We start from the raw sequence: 18,252 nt of genomic DNA, 5'->3' as shown, positions 1-18,252 counted from the left end.
CGGGTGGATCACGAGGTCAAGAGATCGAGACCATCCTGGTCAACATGGTGAAACCTCGTCTCTACTAAAAATACAAAAAATCAGCTGGGCATGGTGGCGTGTGCCTGTAGTCCCGGCTACTCGGGAAGCTGAGGCAGGAGAATTGCCTGAACCCAGGAGGCGGAGGTTGTGGTGAGCCAAGATCGTGCCATTGCACTCCAGCCTGGGTAACAAGAGCGAAACTCCGTCTCAAAAAAAAAAAATCAGATGACAACTAGTCATGTAAAAACAAATGTCATTGTTTTTCCTGATCTTAAACTATGTTTAAGTCTTGCTAATTAGGCACTATAAATGGAAGGAGCAGTGAAACACAGCTGCTGCCTTCTAGGAACTTAAGTTGTAAGGGTAAACAGACATAAATGAGCATTTAACTATAAGATAAATACTTTGGAAAAGATATGTACAAAGTACCACGGTAGTAGAGAAGAAGGCATAAATGTTATGCCTGTGATGTTAGGAAGGTATTCTGGTAGAGGCAGACTTTAAGACTCAGCTGAGTCTTAAAGGTAGGAGTTAGCCAGGCAAAGAAAGGGGAGAAGGCATTGTAGGCACAAGAGAAAGAATGGATAAATGCTCGGCTGTGCAAAAGAGCCTCTACAAGCTGCTCAGTTTCAGCAATTCAGAGTGTGAAGTATGCAGCAGCAGAAATGAGCCTGGAGCTGTAGGTACATTTCAGAAGGTCTAGTGTGTTGCACTAACCACTCTGAGCTTTATCCTATAGGTCTGTGTTCCTGAAGCTTCAGTTATTTGCCTATCATTTCATGGTTTTTGTCAAACTCATGTTCCACCTGAACTATTAATAACTTTTTAATTTAAAATACCTTACTGTTTGAAACGATGCCTACTTTAGCTTACTCTAAACAATATTTATGAAAATAAGAATTTGATATGCCACTTATACATTTCTAATACTCATTTAAAATAAATATTAAAAATATGAGGCCCGGGACGGTGGCTCATGCCTGTAATCCCAGCAATTTAGGAGGCTGAGGTGGGTGGATCACGAGGTCAAGAATTTGAGACCAGCCTGGACAACACAGTGAAACCCCATCTCTACTAAAAATACAAAAAATTAGCTAAGTGTGGTGGTGGCCAACCATAATCTCAGCTACTGGGGAGGCTGAGGCAAGAAAATCGCTTGAAACCGAGAGGTGGAAGTTGCAGTGAGCTGAGGTTATGCCACTGCACTCCAGCCTGGGCAACGGTGCAAGGCTCCATCAAGGAAAGGAAAGAAAGGAAGGAAGGGGGAGGGGATGGGGGGGAGAAAGGCTGGGCGGTGGCTCACACCTGTAATCCCAGCACTTTGGGAAGTGGAGGCCGGTGGATCACAAGGTCAGAAGTTCGAGACCAGCCTGGCCAACATGGTGAAAGCCTGTCTTTACTAAAAATACAAAAACTAGCCAGGAGTGGTGGTGTACACTTGTAATCCCAGCTGCTCGGAAGGCTGAGGAGAATCGCTTGAACCTGGGGGACAGAGGTTGCAGTGGGAGGAAATTGGACCACTGCACTCCAGCCTAGGACAGAGGGGCACTCCATCTCAAAAAAGAAAAATTTTTATTCATGATTTACATTGTCACATATCAGGGAAAGTGATGACGTGAGCTGAGGAATTATTAGGATATAAGTATTAATAAAGCCTTCCTTCAGAACAAGTATCACTGAGGACTAATCATAATAATAATAAATAATAAGGCCAAGCACATTGGCTCACACCTAACACTTTGGGAGGCTGAGGTAGGATGAACACTTCAGCCCAGAAGTTTGAGACTAGCCTGGGAAACATAGTGAGACCCCGTCTCTATATAATTTTTTTTTAAAAAAGGAAAAAAATAATAATAAAATTAACCTCCCCCCCATGAAATCTCCAAAAATAAAGATATAACTTAGAAGAAATAACAAGCCTGCAAGCAACTGCAGTATTTACAGGGAGTCTCACAGAAGAGATCCCTATGAAGAAAACCAGTAAGGAATCATTAGAAAAATAAAAGAACCAGGAAAAAATGGTATCAGTGAAGCTGAAAGAAAATAAAAAGGGAGTGGCTAATAATCTCAAATGCTACAGATAGCCAGCAAAAATCAACTTTCTTTAAAATGCAGTGTCTTATTTCCCTAATTAGAATGTTCATTTCTGTAGGTAATATAATTTTATTTTGATTAATTCCTCTGTATTACTTACACTCCCAATGTAGTAAGTCACAAAAAGGAAGCCCTCAAAACATATGTTAGTTGTGAGGAATAACATTTGCTAGCTTCCACAAACAATAGAACCATATTCTCCACACAAAATAAATACGGTTTTGAAACTGTGATAAATATAAAAAATATATACTTATCTTGAATAGTTAGTTACCTGTACAAAAGCAACTCCTGTCATCAAAATTACTAGAGAGAGCCACTGGTATACACCCAATTTTTTACTAAGCATAGACACAGAAAATAATGCTGTTGTAAGAATTTTCAACTGATATGTGACCTGAAAAAGAAAACAGTAATATTATTGATGTTTGTTTGTTTCTTAAGAGTACTATTAGAAATGTATTTTAAGCACTACGGCACTATGCCTGGTGATTGCACCTGGCTGGGAACTGGGGTCTAAAGCTTCAGTTAATGTTACTCTCAGGAATCTGATGTACCAGACAACTTTGGACTCTTTAGGCAATGATGCAAAATGAATTGAACCTTTTTATTGTAAATTAGGTTGCAACAGGCAAAAGACAAAGAGAAAATGCTAAAAACAGCAAGAGAAAAGCATCAAGTTACATATAAGGGAATCTCCATCAGTCTAACAGCAGATTTTTAAGAGAACCATTATAGGCCAGGAGAGAATGAGATGATATATTCAAAGTCCTGAAAGAAAAAAAAAAACCTGCCAGATAAAAATACCATATGTCGTAGACTGGGCGTGGTCTCATGTCTGTAATCCCAACACTTTGGGAGGCCAAGGTGGGTGGGTCATGAGGTCAGGTGTTCGAGACCAGCCTGATCAACATGGTGAAACCCTGTCTCTACTAAAAATACAAAAATTAGCCGGGCATGGTGGTGGACACTGGTAATCCCAGCTACTCAGGAGGCTGAGACAGGAGAATTGCTTGAACCCAGAAGGCAGAGGTTACAGTGAGCCAAGATCTCACCACTGCATTCCAGCCTGGGCAACAGGGCAAGACTCTGTCTCAAAAATAATAATAATAATAATACCATACACAGTGAAACTATTGTTAAAATGAACGCAGACTGGGCGCGATGGCTCATGCCTATAATCCCAGCATTTTGGGAGGCTGAGGCAAGTGGATCACCTGAAGACAGAAGTTCGAGACCAGCCTGGCCAAAATGATGAAACCTCATCTCTACCAAAAACACAAAAATTAGCAGGTATGATGGTGTGAAGCTGTAATCTCAGCTACTCAGGAGGCTGAGGCAGAATAATCACTTGAACCTGGAAGGCAGGGGTTGCAGTGAGCCGAGATCACACTGCTACACTCTAGCCTGGGTGATGGAGCAGGACTCCGTCTAAAAAAAAAACCAAACAAATGCAAAGCCAGGCATGGTAGAGTGTGCTTGTGGTCTTAGTGCCTGGAAGGATGAGGCAGGACAGGTTGAACCCAGGAGTTTGAGACTACAGTGCACCATATTGTGCCTGTGAACAGCCACTGCACTCCAGCCTGGGAAGCACAGCAAGACATCACTCTTTTAGAAAATAAAAAAATCAAAAAATAAATCAAAATACATTTAAAATTTAAAAATAGATAAAATTTTTAAATAAAATGAAAGATAAAGTCTTTCCTAGACAAGGAAAAACAGAGGAAATTAATCACCACTAAACCAGGCATATATGAAATACTTAGGCCAGGCACCTGTAATCCCAACACTTTGGGAGGCCAAGGTGGGGAGATCTCTCGAGCTCAGGAGTTTGAGACCAGCTTGGGAAACATGACAAAACCTCGTCTCTAAAAACATATGAAAGTTAGCCAGGCATGGTGGTGTCCACCAGTAGTCCCAGCTACTTGGGAGGTTGTGGGAAGATGGCTTGAGCTTGTGAGGCAGAAGTGGCAGAGGGCCAAGACTGTGCCCCTGCACTCCAGCCTGGGTGATACAGCCAGACCTTGTCTCAAAAAAAAAAAAAAAAAAAAAAAAAAAAAAGAAAAAGATGCTTAAAGGAGTCCTGCACCTGAAAGTCAGTTTCTACCATGATAAAAGCATATGAAAGTATAAAACTCACTGGAAAAGCAGATACACAAATGATAAAGAGAAAGGATTCAAACATTATTAACACACTACAGAAAACAATTGGCAAAATGAAGGAATAATCTCCCTCTATCAATAATAACTGTGAATGTAAATAAATTTCCCACATAAAATATGTGGACTGGCAAAATGGATTTAAAAAGCCATAAGTCAAATACACACTACCTACAAGAAACGCAGTTCACCTGTAAAGACAGACATAGACTGAAAGAAAAGGGATGGAGAGATATTCCATGCAAACAGAAACCAAAAATGAGCAGAAATAGCTATACTTATATAAAATAGACTTTAGATCAAAAACTGTTAAAAGAGACAAAGAAGTACTTATATAATGAAAGGGATCAATTCAACAAGACTATATAGCAATTCTTTTTTTTTTTTTTTTTTTTTTTGAGACGGAGTTTCGCTCATTACCCAGGCTGGAGTGCAATGGCGCGATCTCAGCTCACCACAACCTCCGCCTCCTGGGTTCAGGCAATTCTCCTGCCTCAGCCTCCTGAGTAGCTGGGATTACAGGCATGCACCACCATGCCCAGCTGATTTTTTGTATTTTTAGTAGAGACGGAGTTTCACCGTGTTGACCAGGATGGTCTCGATCTCTGGACCTCGTGATCCACCCGCCTCGGCCTCCCAAAGTGCTGGGATTACAGGTGTGAGCAGCAATTCTAAACATATATGTACCCAACATTGGAGCACCTAGATACATTAAGCAAATATTAACAGCTCTAGACTCTAATATAGTAATAATTGGGGACGTCAAAACCCCACTCTCAGTATTGCAACAGATCATCTAGACAGAAAATCAACAAAAGACACATTAGAGGATTTAAACTACATTTTGTATCTAATGAAACTCGCAGACATTCATAGAACAAACACTGCATCTAACAGTTGCAGAAAACACATGCTTCTCATCAGCACATGGAGCATTCTCCGGAATAGAATATATATTAGGCCACAAGTCTCAACACATTTTTAAAAATTGAAATCATATCAAGTATCTTCTCAGACCAAAAGAGAAAATTTTCTTTTTTTTTTTTTGAGATGGAGTTTCGCTCTTGTTGCCCGGGTTGGAGTGCAGTGGCGTGATCTCAGCTTGCTGCAACCTCCGCCTCCTGTGTTTAAGCGATTGTCCTGCCTCAGCCTCCCAAGTAGCTGGAATTACAGGCATCTGCCACGATACCTAATTTTTGTATTTTTAGTAGAGTCAGGGTTTCAGCTTGTTGACCAGGGCTGGTCTCGAATTCCTTACCTCAGGAGATATACCTGCCTTCGCCTCCCAACATGCTGGGATTACAGGCGTGAGCCACTACACCAAGCCGAGAAAATTTTTTTTAAACCAATATAAATTGAAACGCAACATACCAAAACCTATGAGATACAGAAAAAGCAGTGATAAAAGGGAAGTTTATAGCAATAAATGCCTACATCAACAAATTAGAAAGATTCACATAAACAACCTAATGTACCTCGAGAAGCTAGAAAAGCAAGAACAAACCAAACCCTAAACTAAAAGAAGGAAAGAAATAATAAAGATGAAGCAGGCTAGGCATGGTGGCTCACAGCTATAATCCCAGCACCTTGGGAGGCCAGGTGGGACGATAATTTCAGGCCAGAAGTTCAAGACCAAACTGGGCAACATAATAAGACCCTGTCTCTACAAAAAAAAAAAAAAAAATTATTAGGCATGGTGGCATATGCCTATATTCTCAGCTGCTCAGGAGGCTGAGATGGGAGGATTTCTTGAGGCCAGGAGGTTGAGATTTCTCGAGCTGCAGTAAGCTATGACTGTGCCATGGCACTCCAGTTTGGGCAACAAAGTGAGACTCTCTCAACCAACCAAACCACCACCACCAGCACCATCACAACAAAAGATCAGGGCAGAACTAAATAAAACAGGGTCTAAGCAAAAATACAGAGGATGAAACAAAAGAAAAATTGGTTTCTTGAAAAGATAAGTAAAATCAATAAACTACAAACTAGACTAACAGTAGAAAGAGAGAAGACCCAAATAAAACCATAAACAAAAAAGGAGACAATACAGACCATACTACAGAAATACAAAGGATCATTAGAAACTATTATGAACAACTATATATTAGCAAACTGAAAAACCTACAGGAAATGGAGAGATTCCTAGATTCATACAACCTACCAAGATTGAACAAAGAAGAAATTAAAAACCTAAACAGATCAATAACAAGTAACAAGATTCAATCAGCACTTAAAAAGCCTCCCAAGAAAGAAAAGTACAGGACTGGATGGCTTCACTTATGAATTCTACTGAGCTTATAATGGACACACACCAATTCTCCTCAAACTATTCCAAAAAATCAAATGGAGGGAATTCTTCCTAACTCATCCTGTCGGGCCAGCATTACCCTGATACCACAACCAGACAAGGACACAACAAAAAATGAAAACTATAGTTGAATATTCCTGCATAGAACAATAGAGAATCCAAAAGTCAAGACAAAAAATCCTGACCTAAATATTAATACTAACAAATCTATTCCAACAGCACATTAAAAAAGATTATTCACCATAATCAAGTGGGATTTGTACCAAGGATGCAAAGATGGTTTAACATATATGCAAAATCAATAAATGTAATATATCACATCAACAGAATAAAGAATAAAAACCTTATGATCATCTCAATAGATGCTGAAAAAGCATTTGATAAAATTTAAAATATTCCTAGGAACATATCTCAACATAATAAAGACCATATAAGACAAACACACAACTAATATACTGAATGGGGAAAAGTTGGAAGGCTTTCCTTTAAAAACTGGAACAGGCCAGGCACATGGCTCACGCCTGTAATCCCAGTACTTTGGGAGGCCAAGACAGGCAGATGACGAGGTCAAAAGATCAAGATCATCCTGGCCAACATGGTGAAACCACATCTCTACGAAAAATACAAAAATTAGCTAGTCATGGTGGTGCACCCCTGTGGTCCCAGCTACTTGGGAGGCTGAGGCAGGAGAATCACTTGAACCTGGGAGGCAGAGGTTGCAGTCAGCCAAGACTGCACCACTGCACACCAATCTGGTAACCAGGTGAGACTCTGTCTCAAAAAACAAACAAACGCACAAACAAATAAAAAACTGGAACAAAATCTGGCAAAAGAGAGAAATAAAAGGTATCCAAACTGGAAAAGAGAAAGTCAAATTGTCCCTCTCTGCAAATGACATGATCTTATATAGAGAAAACCCTAAAGATTCCATTAAAAACACTCTTAGAACTGATAAACAAATTCAGTTAAGTTTCAGGATATAAAATCAACATACAAAAATCAGTATCATTTCTATAAACAAATAAGCTAGCTGAAAAAGAAATAAAGAAAGCAAGCTTATTTACAATAGCTACAAAAAAAATCTAGGAATAAATTTAACTAAGGAGGTAAAAGATCTCTACAAGAAAAACTAAAAAACACCAATGAAAGAAATGGAAGAGGACACAAATGGGAAGATATCCCATGCTCCTGGATTAAAAGAATTAATATTGTTAAAATCACCATATTACCAAAAGTGATCTATAGATTCAGTACAATCCCCATCAAAATACCAATGACTTTCTTCACAAAAACAGAAAAAACAATCCTAAAATTCATATGGAACTACAGAGACCCAGAATAGCCAAAGCAACCCTGAGCAAAAAGAACGAAGGTAGAGGCATCACACTATGACTTCAAAATATACTACAAGGCCATAGTAACCAAAACAGCATGCAATTTCTTTAATAACAGACACAAAGACCAATGGAACAAAATAGAGAACCCCAAAATACATTTACGTGTTTACAGCCAACTGATTTTTAATGACGGTGCCAGGAGCATACATCAGACAGACAAAAGACATCCTGATGCTGGGAAAATTGGGTATGAATAGGAAGAAAATGACACTAGGTCCCATCGCTAACCATATTTAAAAAATCAACTCAAAATGGATTAAAGACTTAAACATTAGACTCAAAACTATAAAACTACTACTAAACAGAGGAGAAATGTTTCAGCACATTGGTCAGGGCAGATTTTATGGCTGTCATTTCAAAAGAACAGGCAGTGCTTCCTTCAGCAGCACATATACTAAAATTGGAATGATACAGAGATGATTAGCATGGCCCCTGAATAAGGATGACACACAAATTCATGAAGTGTTCCATATTTTAAAAAATACATAAAAAAATACATAGGAAGAAAGCACAGGCAATGAAAACAAAAATAGAGGAATGGAACTATATTAAACTAAAAAGCTTCTGCAAAGCAAAGAAAACAATACAGAGACAATCTGTAGAATGGGAGAAAATATTTGCACTAATCATCTGATGAGAGACTAATATCCATAATATACAAGGCACTCCACAACATAAAAACAAATAATCCCATTAAAAAGTGGGCAAAGGGCCTGAATAAACACTTCTCAAAAGAAGACATACAAATATTCAACAAGTATATGAAAAAGTGATCAACTAGTCATCAGGGAAATGCAAATCAAGACCACAGTGACGTATCGTTCTACCCCTGTCAGAATAGTTATTATCAAAAATACATAAAATAACCAGTACTGGTGAGGATGTAGTGGAAAAGGAGCTCTTGTACACTGTTGCTGAGAATGTAAATTAGTTTTCCACAGCCACTATGGAAAACAGTACAAAGCATTCGCAAAAAAACTCAAAATAGAACTTCCAGACATTCCAGCAATCCCACTACTGGGTATTTATCCAAAGGAAAGGAAATCAGTATATCAAAGGAATACCTCTAGCCCCATATTTATTGCAGCATTGTTCACAATAGCTAAGATATGAACTCAACCTAAGTGTCCATCAATGGATAAATGCATAAAGAAATACTATTCAGCTATAACAAGAATGAAATCCTGTCATTTGCAACAACATGGATGAAACTGGAGGTTAACATTCTGTTAAGTGAAACAACCCAGGCACAGAAAGACAAATATATTTTCACTCATATATGGGAGCTAAAAAAAAAAAAAAAAAGTGATCTCACGGAGGTAGAGAGCAGAATGATAGTTACCTGAGGATGGGAAAGATGCAAGGGCAGGGGCAGGAATAATGAGATTGGTTAATGTGTACAAAAATTGAGTTAGGTAGAAGGAGTAAGTTCAAGTGTTAGCACAGGAAGGTGACTACAGTTAACAATAATTTACTCAAAATTTCAAAGTAACTAGATTTAAAATGTTCCCAACACAAAGAAATGATAAATGTTTGCGGAGATGGATATCCTAAATACTCTGATTTGATCATTAGACACTGGATAAATATGTACAATTATTATGTATAAGAAAAAAAGTTTTTAAAAAAGAAATGTATTTTAAGTACCTGATAAGTAGCTGCATCTAGATTTGATAGTGCCACATACAGTAAATTATTCTGAAGAGTATATATCCCTGATGGAATAGCAAGTTTAAGTGTTTCCATAGGTTTATTAAGAATTTCATCATGTAGTACTCGATTCAGTGCTCTTAGGCTACATTCTAGAAAATAATAAGAGAAAAATCAGTAAATTAAGTAATTCTGAATAAGTTACATAGCTACTCTCAAGATCTCAATTTTCTTACCTGTTAAAAAAAGAAAATCGAGCTACACATCAAGATACTTTTAAGTCTAAAATGTATCTTTATGATGCTGATTTTTAAAATGTTAAATATTATAAAGTATTAAGAAACCTCATAATCTTTTATTCTGATAATCAAATTTATTATATATATTTACATATATATATACACATACACATACAAACACATATTTCTGACAGCCAAAAGCTTAAAGTTTTAATTTATCAACCAAGTATTCTTAGTTTATTATAGCAATGTTATAAACACTTGTATTTTGTGCATTTCGTTTATCATCAGCAATTTATACCAATTAGTAATTGTGAAGATTTTAATCATAAAAAGAAGGTAAATCAGTTAGGGAATGGGTTTGGCTGCAAACAACAAAAACCCAACTAACACTAGTTCAACCCATCGGGTCTCACATAACATGAGTCCAGATCCAAAGCTTTTATGGCAACTCAGGGACCCAGGCGCTCTCTCTGTAAGCATACCTCGTTTAATTGTGCTTTGTTTTATTATACTTTTCATTTTTCAAATATTGCATTTTCTTCCAAATTGAAGGCTTGTGGCAACCTTGCATCAAGCAAGTTGCAGAGGCTGCCACAGTGTCTAGCTGTGAAAGGAAGGGCAAAGTCCCTGGGGCCGGGGGGCGGGGGGACAAAGAACTCTGAGAGAAGTGGGAAGGTGGATCCTGGAAGCAAATGAACCCACTCCTAAAAGTGACCATCAGGCTGTGCACAGTGGCTCATGTCTGTAATGCCAGCATTTTGGTAGCTCAAAGCAAGAGGATTGCTTGAGGCCAACAGTTCAAGACCAGCCTGATCAACATAATGAGACCCCGTCTCTAAAAAAAAAAAAAAAAAAAAAAACTTTTTTTTATATTAAATTAGCTGGGTGTTGTGGCATGCACCTGTAATTTCCAGCTATCCAGGAGGCTGAGGCAGAAGGATGACCTGAGCCCAGGAGTTTGAAGTTGCAGTGAGCTATGACTGCATAACTGCACTTCAGCCTGCACAAAAGAACAAGATCTTCATTTAAAAAAAAGTGACTGTCACTGGCTTGAAAAGAAACCAGATTAGCTCTGGCACAGGCTGCCAACAAGTAGTCTGAAAGAACAGTTGTTCTTTTACTTCTCCCACCCTGACTGCGACCTTGAGACTGAGAAAAACTCAAAGTGGTGCCACCAATGGTCCTAGGTGCCATCAACCAGGCAGGAGAGGAAAAAAGAGAAAGCTGGGGCCAGGGGATATCAGAGTTATGAGGGACCAACCCCTTCTTGGTTGCATGAATCTCTCATACAGCATTATCTTTTAAAGACCTTCCAGTATGTGTGTTGGAAACCCTCTAACCCCTGCAGCCCACCAATATTCTAGGTTCAATTGGATTATCAAAGAGAGAGCAGGATTATCTCTTTCATGTTAATACAATGCTGCTACAAATAAAGCCTGTGTCTCTTCATATTATAAATTATTAAAATTATGTCCAAGAGAGGCATACTTAGAAAAAAAGAGAGAGGCATGGCAGAAAAACAGAGTAACTACATTAGAGTAGAATAACAGACTTTAAAATTTTCTGCAATATAATCTTGAGAAAATTCCTGGATGGTAAAATACTATTAGATCTTAATACATGTCCAAGTTTTGGAAACCAAAATGTGCCTGGTATGTGATAATACCAACTAAGCACTATTCTAAGATTCATATATGTATAATTATATATAAATATATGTAACTTTATAAAACTATATAAATATGTTTTATATATATCTATAAACTGTATATATTTTGGCTTTTTAATTTTCATGCTTTTCATCTATTGTCTATATGATTATTGCAACAGGGTCACCAAAGTACTGCTGCATCTCTAGTTCTTGTTTCAGGCAGCAAAAAAAAAAAAAAAAAAAAAAAAGGAGAGGAAACAGCAGCTTAGCAGGTAACTTCTTGGTTCTCATTGAACAGAACTGTGTTGCATAACTACCCATAGCATCAAGGAAGCTGGGAAGTCTTTTCCTTTATTTCCTCCATGTTAGAGCCAAGTAAGGGAGTAAGGGATTGAAAATAAACTTTGAACTGGTCAACCTTACCGTATCAGTCACAAAAAATCAGCCAAAGATCTTTTAAAGATGCATATATAAATTCCTCAAAAAAAAAATGAGAAATTCTAAAGAACCCTAGAATTAGTGTTCTAAGGAAGCTAGAATTATTCTAATTATTCTAAGGAACCCTAGAATTATTTACCAATAATGACACTTTAGACAATTTTTTCTCCCAATATACATCATTAGGAAAACTTTGATTATGGAAAGTTTTTTAAAATGAAAAAACTTTAAAATTGCTGCCTGATCACTCACCCTCTCCTCACCCCAAAATAACAGTTGAAAAATTCTTGGCCGGGCGCGGTGGCTCAAGCCTGTAATCCCAGCACTTTGGGAGGCCGAGGCGGGTGGATCACGAGGTCAAGAGATCAAGACCATCCTGGTCAACATGGTGAAACCCCGTCTCTACTAAAAATATAAAAATTCAGCTGGGCAAGGTGGCGTGTGCCTGTAATCCCAGCTACTCAGGAGGCTGAGGCAGGAGAATTGCCTGAACCCAGGAGGCGGAGGTTGCGGTGAGCCGAGATCGTGCCATTGCACTCCAGCCTGGGTAACAAGAGCGAAACTCCGTCTCAAAAAAAAAAAAAAAGAAAAATTCTTAACGAAAAGTTACCAAAAGATTTTTTTCTTAGTTTTACCAGAAAAGAAAACTAAAATATTACCTTAATTTTATGTTATTTTATTTTTAGAGATGGGGTCTCACTGTGTTGTCCAGGCTAGATCCCAACTCTTGAGCTTAAGCAATCCTCCCAAGTAACTGGGACTATAGTTGTGCACCGAACCTGATTATTTTTTAATTTTTAAATACAATTTTTTTTTTGAGATGCAATCTCACTCTGTCACCTGGCTGGAGTGTAGTGGTGCGATCTCGGCTCACTGCAACCTCTGCCTCCCAGGTTCAAGTGATTCTCCTGCCTTACCCTCCTGAGTAGTTGGGATTACAGGCATGTGCCACCATGCCTAGCTAATTTTTGTATTTTTAAGTAGAGATCGTGTTTCACCATGTTGGTCAGGCTGGTCTTGAACTCCTGACCTCAGGTGATCCATCTGCCTCTGCCTCCCAAACTGCTAGAATTATAGGCATAAGGCACCACACCCAGCCTTTAAATTCAATTTTTAAATGATCAATGCTATTACATATTTTTCTTACGAGTATTTTCAGGAAGGTCTGGTTCCACATTCTCACTAATTCTTTGTATAGTAAAGATCTTTTATTTTTGTCAATTTGAGGGCAGTGAAATTGTGTCCTGTGGTTTTAATCTGATTTCCTTGGTGGCTAGTGAAGTTGAGCATCTTTTTATATATTTATTGGCCATGCAGGATTTTCTTCCGTGAATTACCTGTTTATATCCTTTGCCCGCTTTCTATTAAGTTGTCTTTTTCTGATTGAGTTGTAGGAGTAATTATAATTCTGGATATTAATTAGTGGTGGTTACATGTGATATAAATATCATCTCAATCTGTGACTTGTCTTTTTACTTGGTTTGATTTACAAATGTTTTTCATTTTAATAGGCCCTAAATTATCTATTTTTTCCATTACTTGTACCTTTTGTATGTTGTTTGAAATCATTCACAGTAGTAAGGTCATAAAGTTTTGTTTTTCTTTTTTTAAAAACGGAGTCTTGCTCTGTTGCCCAGGCTGGAATACAGTGGCCGATCTCGACTCCCTGCAACCTCCGCCTCCCAGGTTCAAGTAATTCTCCTGCCTCAGCCTCCTCAGTAGCTGGGATTACAGGCACCCACCACTACACCTGGCTAATTTTTGTATTTTTAGTAGAGATAAGGTTTCACCATGTTGGTCAGGCTGGTCTTGAACTCTTGACCTCATGATCTGCCTCCCTTAGCCTCCCAAAGTGCTGGGATTACAGGCGTGAGCCACCGTGCCCAGCCAAGTTTTGCTTTTTAAATGTCAATCTTTAATCCACCTGGAATCTATTTTTCTGTATGGTATGTCTATTCATGCTTTGGTTCACTGAAAGTTGGTTTTACCACATCTCTCTACCATGCAATTATTTGTGTCAAAGATATCTTTGGTTCCACAACTTATTAAATGCAGTCAACACTCCTGCTCATCTATACCTCAGCAGCAAAAACACTACTATCTCAGCTTGGCTATTACATTTCCATTTATCTTTCTGTTTTGCTTCAGTCTTCTTTTGCTGATTCCTCCTGCGGAATCTGACCTCTAAATATTGGGAATGCAACAGAGCTCAGTCTTTGGCCTTCTCCTCTTCTAGCATACACTAGGTTATTTCATTCAATCCTTGACTTTAAAGCAATATGTAAACTGACAAATTATTGAACTCCATATGCATAGACTCTACAACTTGACATCTCAATGTGAATACCTTATAGCTGTCTGAAACTTAATATGGTCCAAAAAGAAGCTTTAATTTTCCCCAAATCTATTTCTATCTATCATTCATCACAGCACCTATCGCAGCACCTGTTCACCCAATAGTTTAATCTAAAAACTTAGCAATTATTCCTCAAACTAGATTCCTCCTTTCTTCCGACTTTCATATATTCAATCTTTTGGCATGTCATGTCAGATGTAGTTAGAAAGAAAATACACAGAAAGGGCTGGGTGCAGAGGCTCACACCTGTAATCGTAGTACTTTGGGAGGCTGAGGTGGGCAGATCACTTGAGGTCAGGAGTTGGAGACCAGCCTGCCCAGCCTGGTAAAACCCTGACTCTACTAAAAATACAAAAGGTAGTAGGGCATGGTGGCACGCACCTGTAATCACAGCTACTCGGGCAGGAGGTTGAGGCATAGGAATTACTTAAATCTGGGAGGTGGAGGTTACAGTGAGCCAAGATCGAACCACTGCACTGAAGCCTAGGCAACATAGTGAGACTCAGTCTCAAAACAAAAACAAAAACAAAAATAAAACACAAAAAGCCAAAAAAGACCACCATAAAGCTTCATCATTAGTTATTAGAGAAACACAAGTCAAAACCACAATGAGATACTACTTTACACCTACTAGAATGGCTATTAAAAAAATAGAAACTGAAAATAATAAGCGCTGGTGAAGATATGGAGAAATAGGAACCTTTGTACTTTGCTGATGGAAATGTAAAATGGCCCAGTTGCTATGAAAAACAGTTTGATGATTCCTTAAAATGCTAAACATAGAACTGCCATATGACAGAGCAATTCTACTCCTAAATATATACCCAAAAGCAATGAAAACAAGGACTCAAACAGATTCTTGTACATCTACTGAGGCTGAGGCATTACTCATTGTTCTTTCTAGCATTATTCACAATAGCCAAAAGGTGGAAACAACCTAAGTGTCTTTCAACACATGGATGAATAAACAAAATGTTCTATGTCCATACAATAGAATGTTATTCAGCCAAAAAAAGGAATAAAGTTCTGATACATGTTACAATGTGAATAAACCTTGAAAACAGTATGCTAAGTGTCAAATCTAAAAGGACAAATATGACATGATTCTATTTATGTGAAATATTTACAATAGGCAAATTCACAGAGGCAGAAAGTGAATTAGAGGTTACTCGGGGCTGTGGGTAAGGGAGAATGGAGGTTATTACTTAACAAAGTTTTTGCTTGAAGTGACAAAAACATTTTAGAACTGGATAGTGGTCATTGTTGTACAACATTGTAAAAGCAATGACTAAGTGTACAACTACAAATAGTTAAGATAGCAAATTTTATATGTATACACTTTACCACAGGTTTAAAAAATTAAAATTTAAATACACTAAAAAACCATTAAATAATATACTTTAAACACATAAATTATATGGCTCATGAATTATCTCAATAGAACTACTTTTAAAAACTATATAAAATTAGTCACTGCTGGACTAATCAAAGCAAATAAAAAGAAGGTGTTTACATTAGTAAAAAAATTATTATGATTTTTCTAAAGTTCTAACAGTAACAGAATTATAAAATTTACTTTTACTCTCAAATTATTATAAATGCAAGAAACTATTTCATATTTACTGAATTAAACAGAAGATATGAATCATGATACAAATTAAAATAAAAGGCCTTTATTACAAGACTTAAAATGTCTTAAGAAAATTTTAAAAATATTGAAATGTTCTTCATACTACGCCATTCAACAATGCAAGAGTGCAAATGTGCAGTTATCAACATACATTTGTAAACTAAATAAACTGCAATGATTAAAAACAAAAAACCTAGATACCTACTGCTGTCTTTGTAGACCAATAAAATGCAGGCCATTATCTTCAAAAGTTCAGCAACAACCACTGCTGTAGAAGATAGATAACGAGGTCCTTCCTCTTTTAAAGTTCTAGAATAACGCATTGTTAGAACCAAACTGGTAGTCTGAAAGACCAAAATTCCCAAGGAAAGGTATTTTAGGTTGGTGGACATTGTTTTATCTTCATTTGCCTGAAAAACAAAATAAACAGGGCAAATAAATAACATTACAACATATGAAAACTAGTATATTAAAAGACACTAAGAAGGAGAAAGGAGAGGGCCTGCAGGTCTCTCCTCCACCTGCCACCGAAAAAAAAAGCAAAAAAAAAAAAATCCAGAAACCAAGAGACTTCTTGTTCCAACGAAGATGAAATAAGCACAATCCACCCTATTCTTTCCGCTAATTGCAACCAAAAACCTTGAATTGGAAACACAAAGCAACTACCAGAAGACTCTGAAAGGTGAAGAAAATAAGGTAAATTGGCTAGGGACGTCAAGTCTTAAGGGATGACTACAACAGTGAATTCCCTAGAGATATTTTTGCCACAGATGTAAACTACTTTGGGTGCTACAGAAACCTACAACCTGAAACTGCTCAAAGGCATAGAACAACAACAACAACAAAAGCCCCAAGAAAAACATACTCTTTCTAACCAAAGTCCTGAGAAGACAAGAGAATCTTTCAGGATAAAATCCCTTCAACTGGTTACCATGTATTCAGGAAGACAGAACTTTACTGAGCATCCTCATCTTGAACCAATGAGAGAAGAGGTGGTGGCCCATCCCCCTCCCATGCTAGGTTACAGCCACAGAGACTGTGGGACAGAGCCCTGCTGACCATTCCTGCCTGATAGAAGGCAAATGTCTGCAAGGAGTGCCTTTCCTCCCTCCCCAGTGGCTATTAACATAGAAGATTTAAATAGAAACCAGAGTCTCATAATATAATATGCAAAAAGTTCAGGAAACAATCCAAAGTAAGTATACTTATTAAACCAACAAACAGAAAAAATGTCTCAGCTTGGATGAGTAAGGACAACCAACAGACAACAATGCAGACATGACACAGTTGTTGCAATAATCAGAAAAGAATTTCAAGCAAGCTATCTTAAAAATACAGCAACAAGCAATTATGAAGACTTGAAATAATTTTAGACTCATATAGTTTAAAAAATAGTACAAGAATTCACATGTACATTCACATGTACCATTCACCCAGCTTCCCCCAATGATAATAATTCAAAATCCCTATATTTTTCCAATTCAGTATTACTCCAGGAGACTTACTTTAAATATGAAGACATATATAGGTTAAAAAATAAAAGGATAGAAAAAGATATATCATGAGAAAAAATAACTAAAAAATTAAAGGAGTTTTATTAATATCAGCCAAAATGGATTACATAAGATTTATTTCTGTAATCAAAGAAGGATATTTCATCATGATTAAAGGGTCAATACATTAGAAATACATAACCATTTTAAATATGTATGTGCCTGATAACACACCTTCAAATACATAAAGCAAAAACTAACATAACTAAAGGGGAAAACAGGTAAATGCAGTCATAATTAAAGATTTTTAGCCTACCTTTCTCCATAATTAATAACAACAAAAAAGAAAACCCAGTAAAATTATACAAAGTCTGAAAATCTGAACACTATCAACCACCATTACCATGGTAGACATAAAAATGATCTACCAGATTTTACTTCAAGGAAGGACTTAATACAGAGTGTGTAACACCTGACTGCTTTCCTAGTCAAGATCACATCTTTTGTCTTAGATTTATCTGAAGATTCAATTCAATTTTGAACAAAATCCCTGTAGGCTTTTTTGGTAAACAAACAAAAACACAAACTAAGCAACCTGATTTTAAAATTATATAGAAATACAAAGGACCGGCCGGGCACGGTGGCTCACGCCTGTAATCCCAGCACTTTGAGAGGCCGAGGCGGGTGGATCACGAGGTCAAGAGATCGAGACCATCCTGGTCAACATGGTGAAACCCCGTCTCTACTAAAAATACAAAAAAAAAAAAAATTAGCTGGGCATGGTGGCGCGTGCCTGTAATCCCAGCTACTCG

General features: G+C 37.5%; 1 protein-coding gene and 1 non-coding gene across 6 annotated transcripts in view; one reads left to right on the top strand and one right to left on the bottom strand.

Moving 5' to 3' along the window:
- The window catches only part of SLC35A3 (solute carrier family 35 member A3), a 69,321-nt gene that overhangs the window by 29,551 nt on the left and 21,518 nt on the right, over nucleotides 1-18,252 (bottom strand). For all 5 annotated transcript variants that reach the window (XM_032262961.1, XM_032262963.1, XM_032262959.1 and 2 more), the window contains exons 2-4: nucleotides 16,153-16,357; nucleotides 9,628-9,782; nucleotides 2,390-2,512 (exon numbers count right to left, since the gene is read on the bottom strand). In XM_032262961.1, coding sequence (XP_032118852.1) covers nucleotides 2,390-2,512; nucleotides 9,628-9,782; nucleotides 16,153-16,339 — 465 coding nt within the window. In that variant the 5' untranslated portion in view covers nucleotides 16,340-16,357. The remainder of the gene's footprint in view (nucleotides 1-2,389; nucleotides 2,513-9,627; nucleotides 9,783-16,152; nucleotides 16,358-18,252) is intronic.
- On the top strand, nucleotides 8,351-8,457 carry LOC116539815. Its single transcript, XR_004264207.1, has one exon. It is a non-coding gene; the product is annotated as a U6 spliceosomal RNA (small nuclear RNA).

Source organism: Sapajus apella, unplaced genomic scaffold (assembly GCF_009761245.1).
Source record: "Sapajus apella isolate SASKATOON/1434 unplaced genomic scaffold, GSC_monkey_1.0 scaffold133, whole genome shotgun sequence".
Taxonomy (NCBI): Eukaryota; Metazoa; Chordata; class Mammalia; order Primates; family Cebidae; genus Sapajus; species Sapajus apella.
Note: the sequence above shows the minus strand (reverse complement) of the source record. Positions and strands in the feature narration are given on the sequence as shown.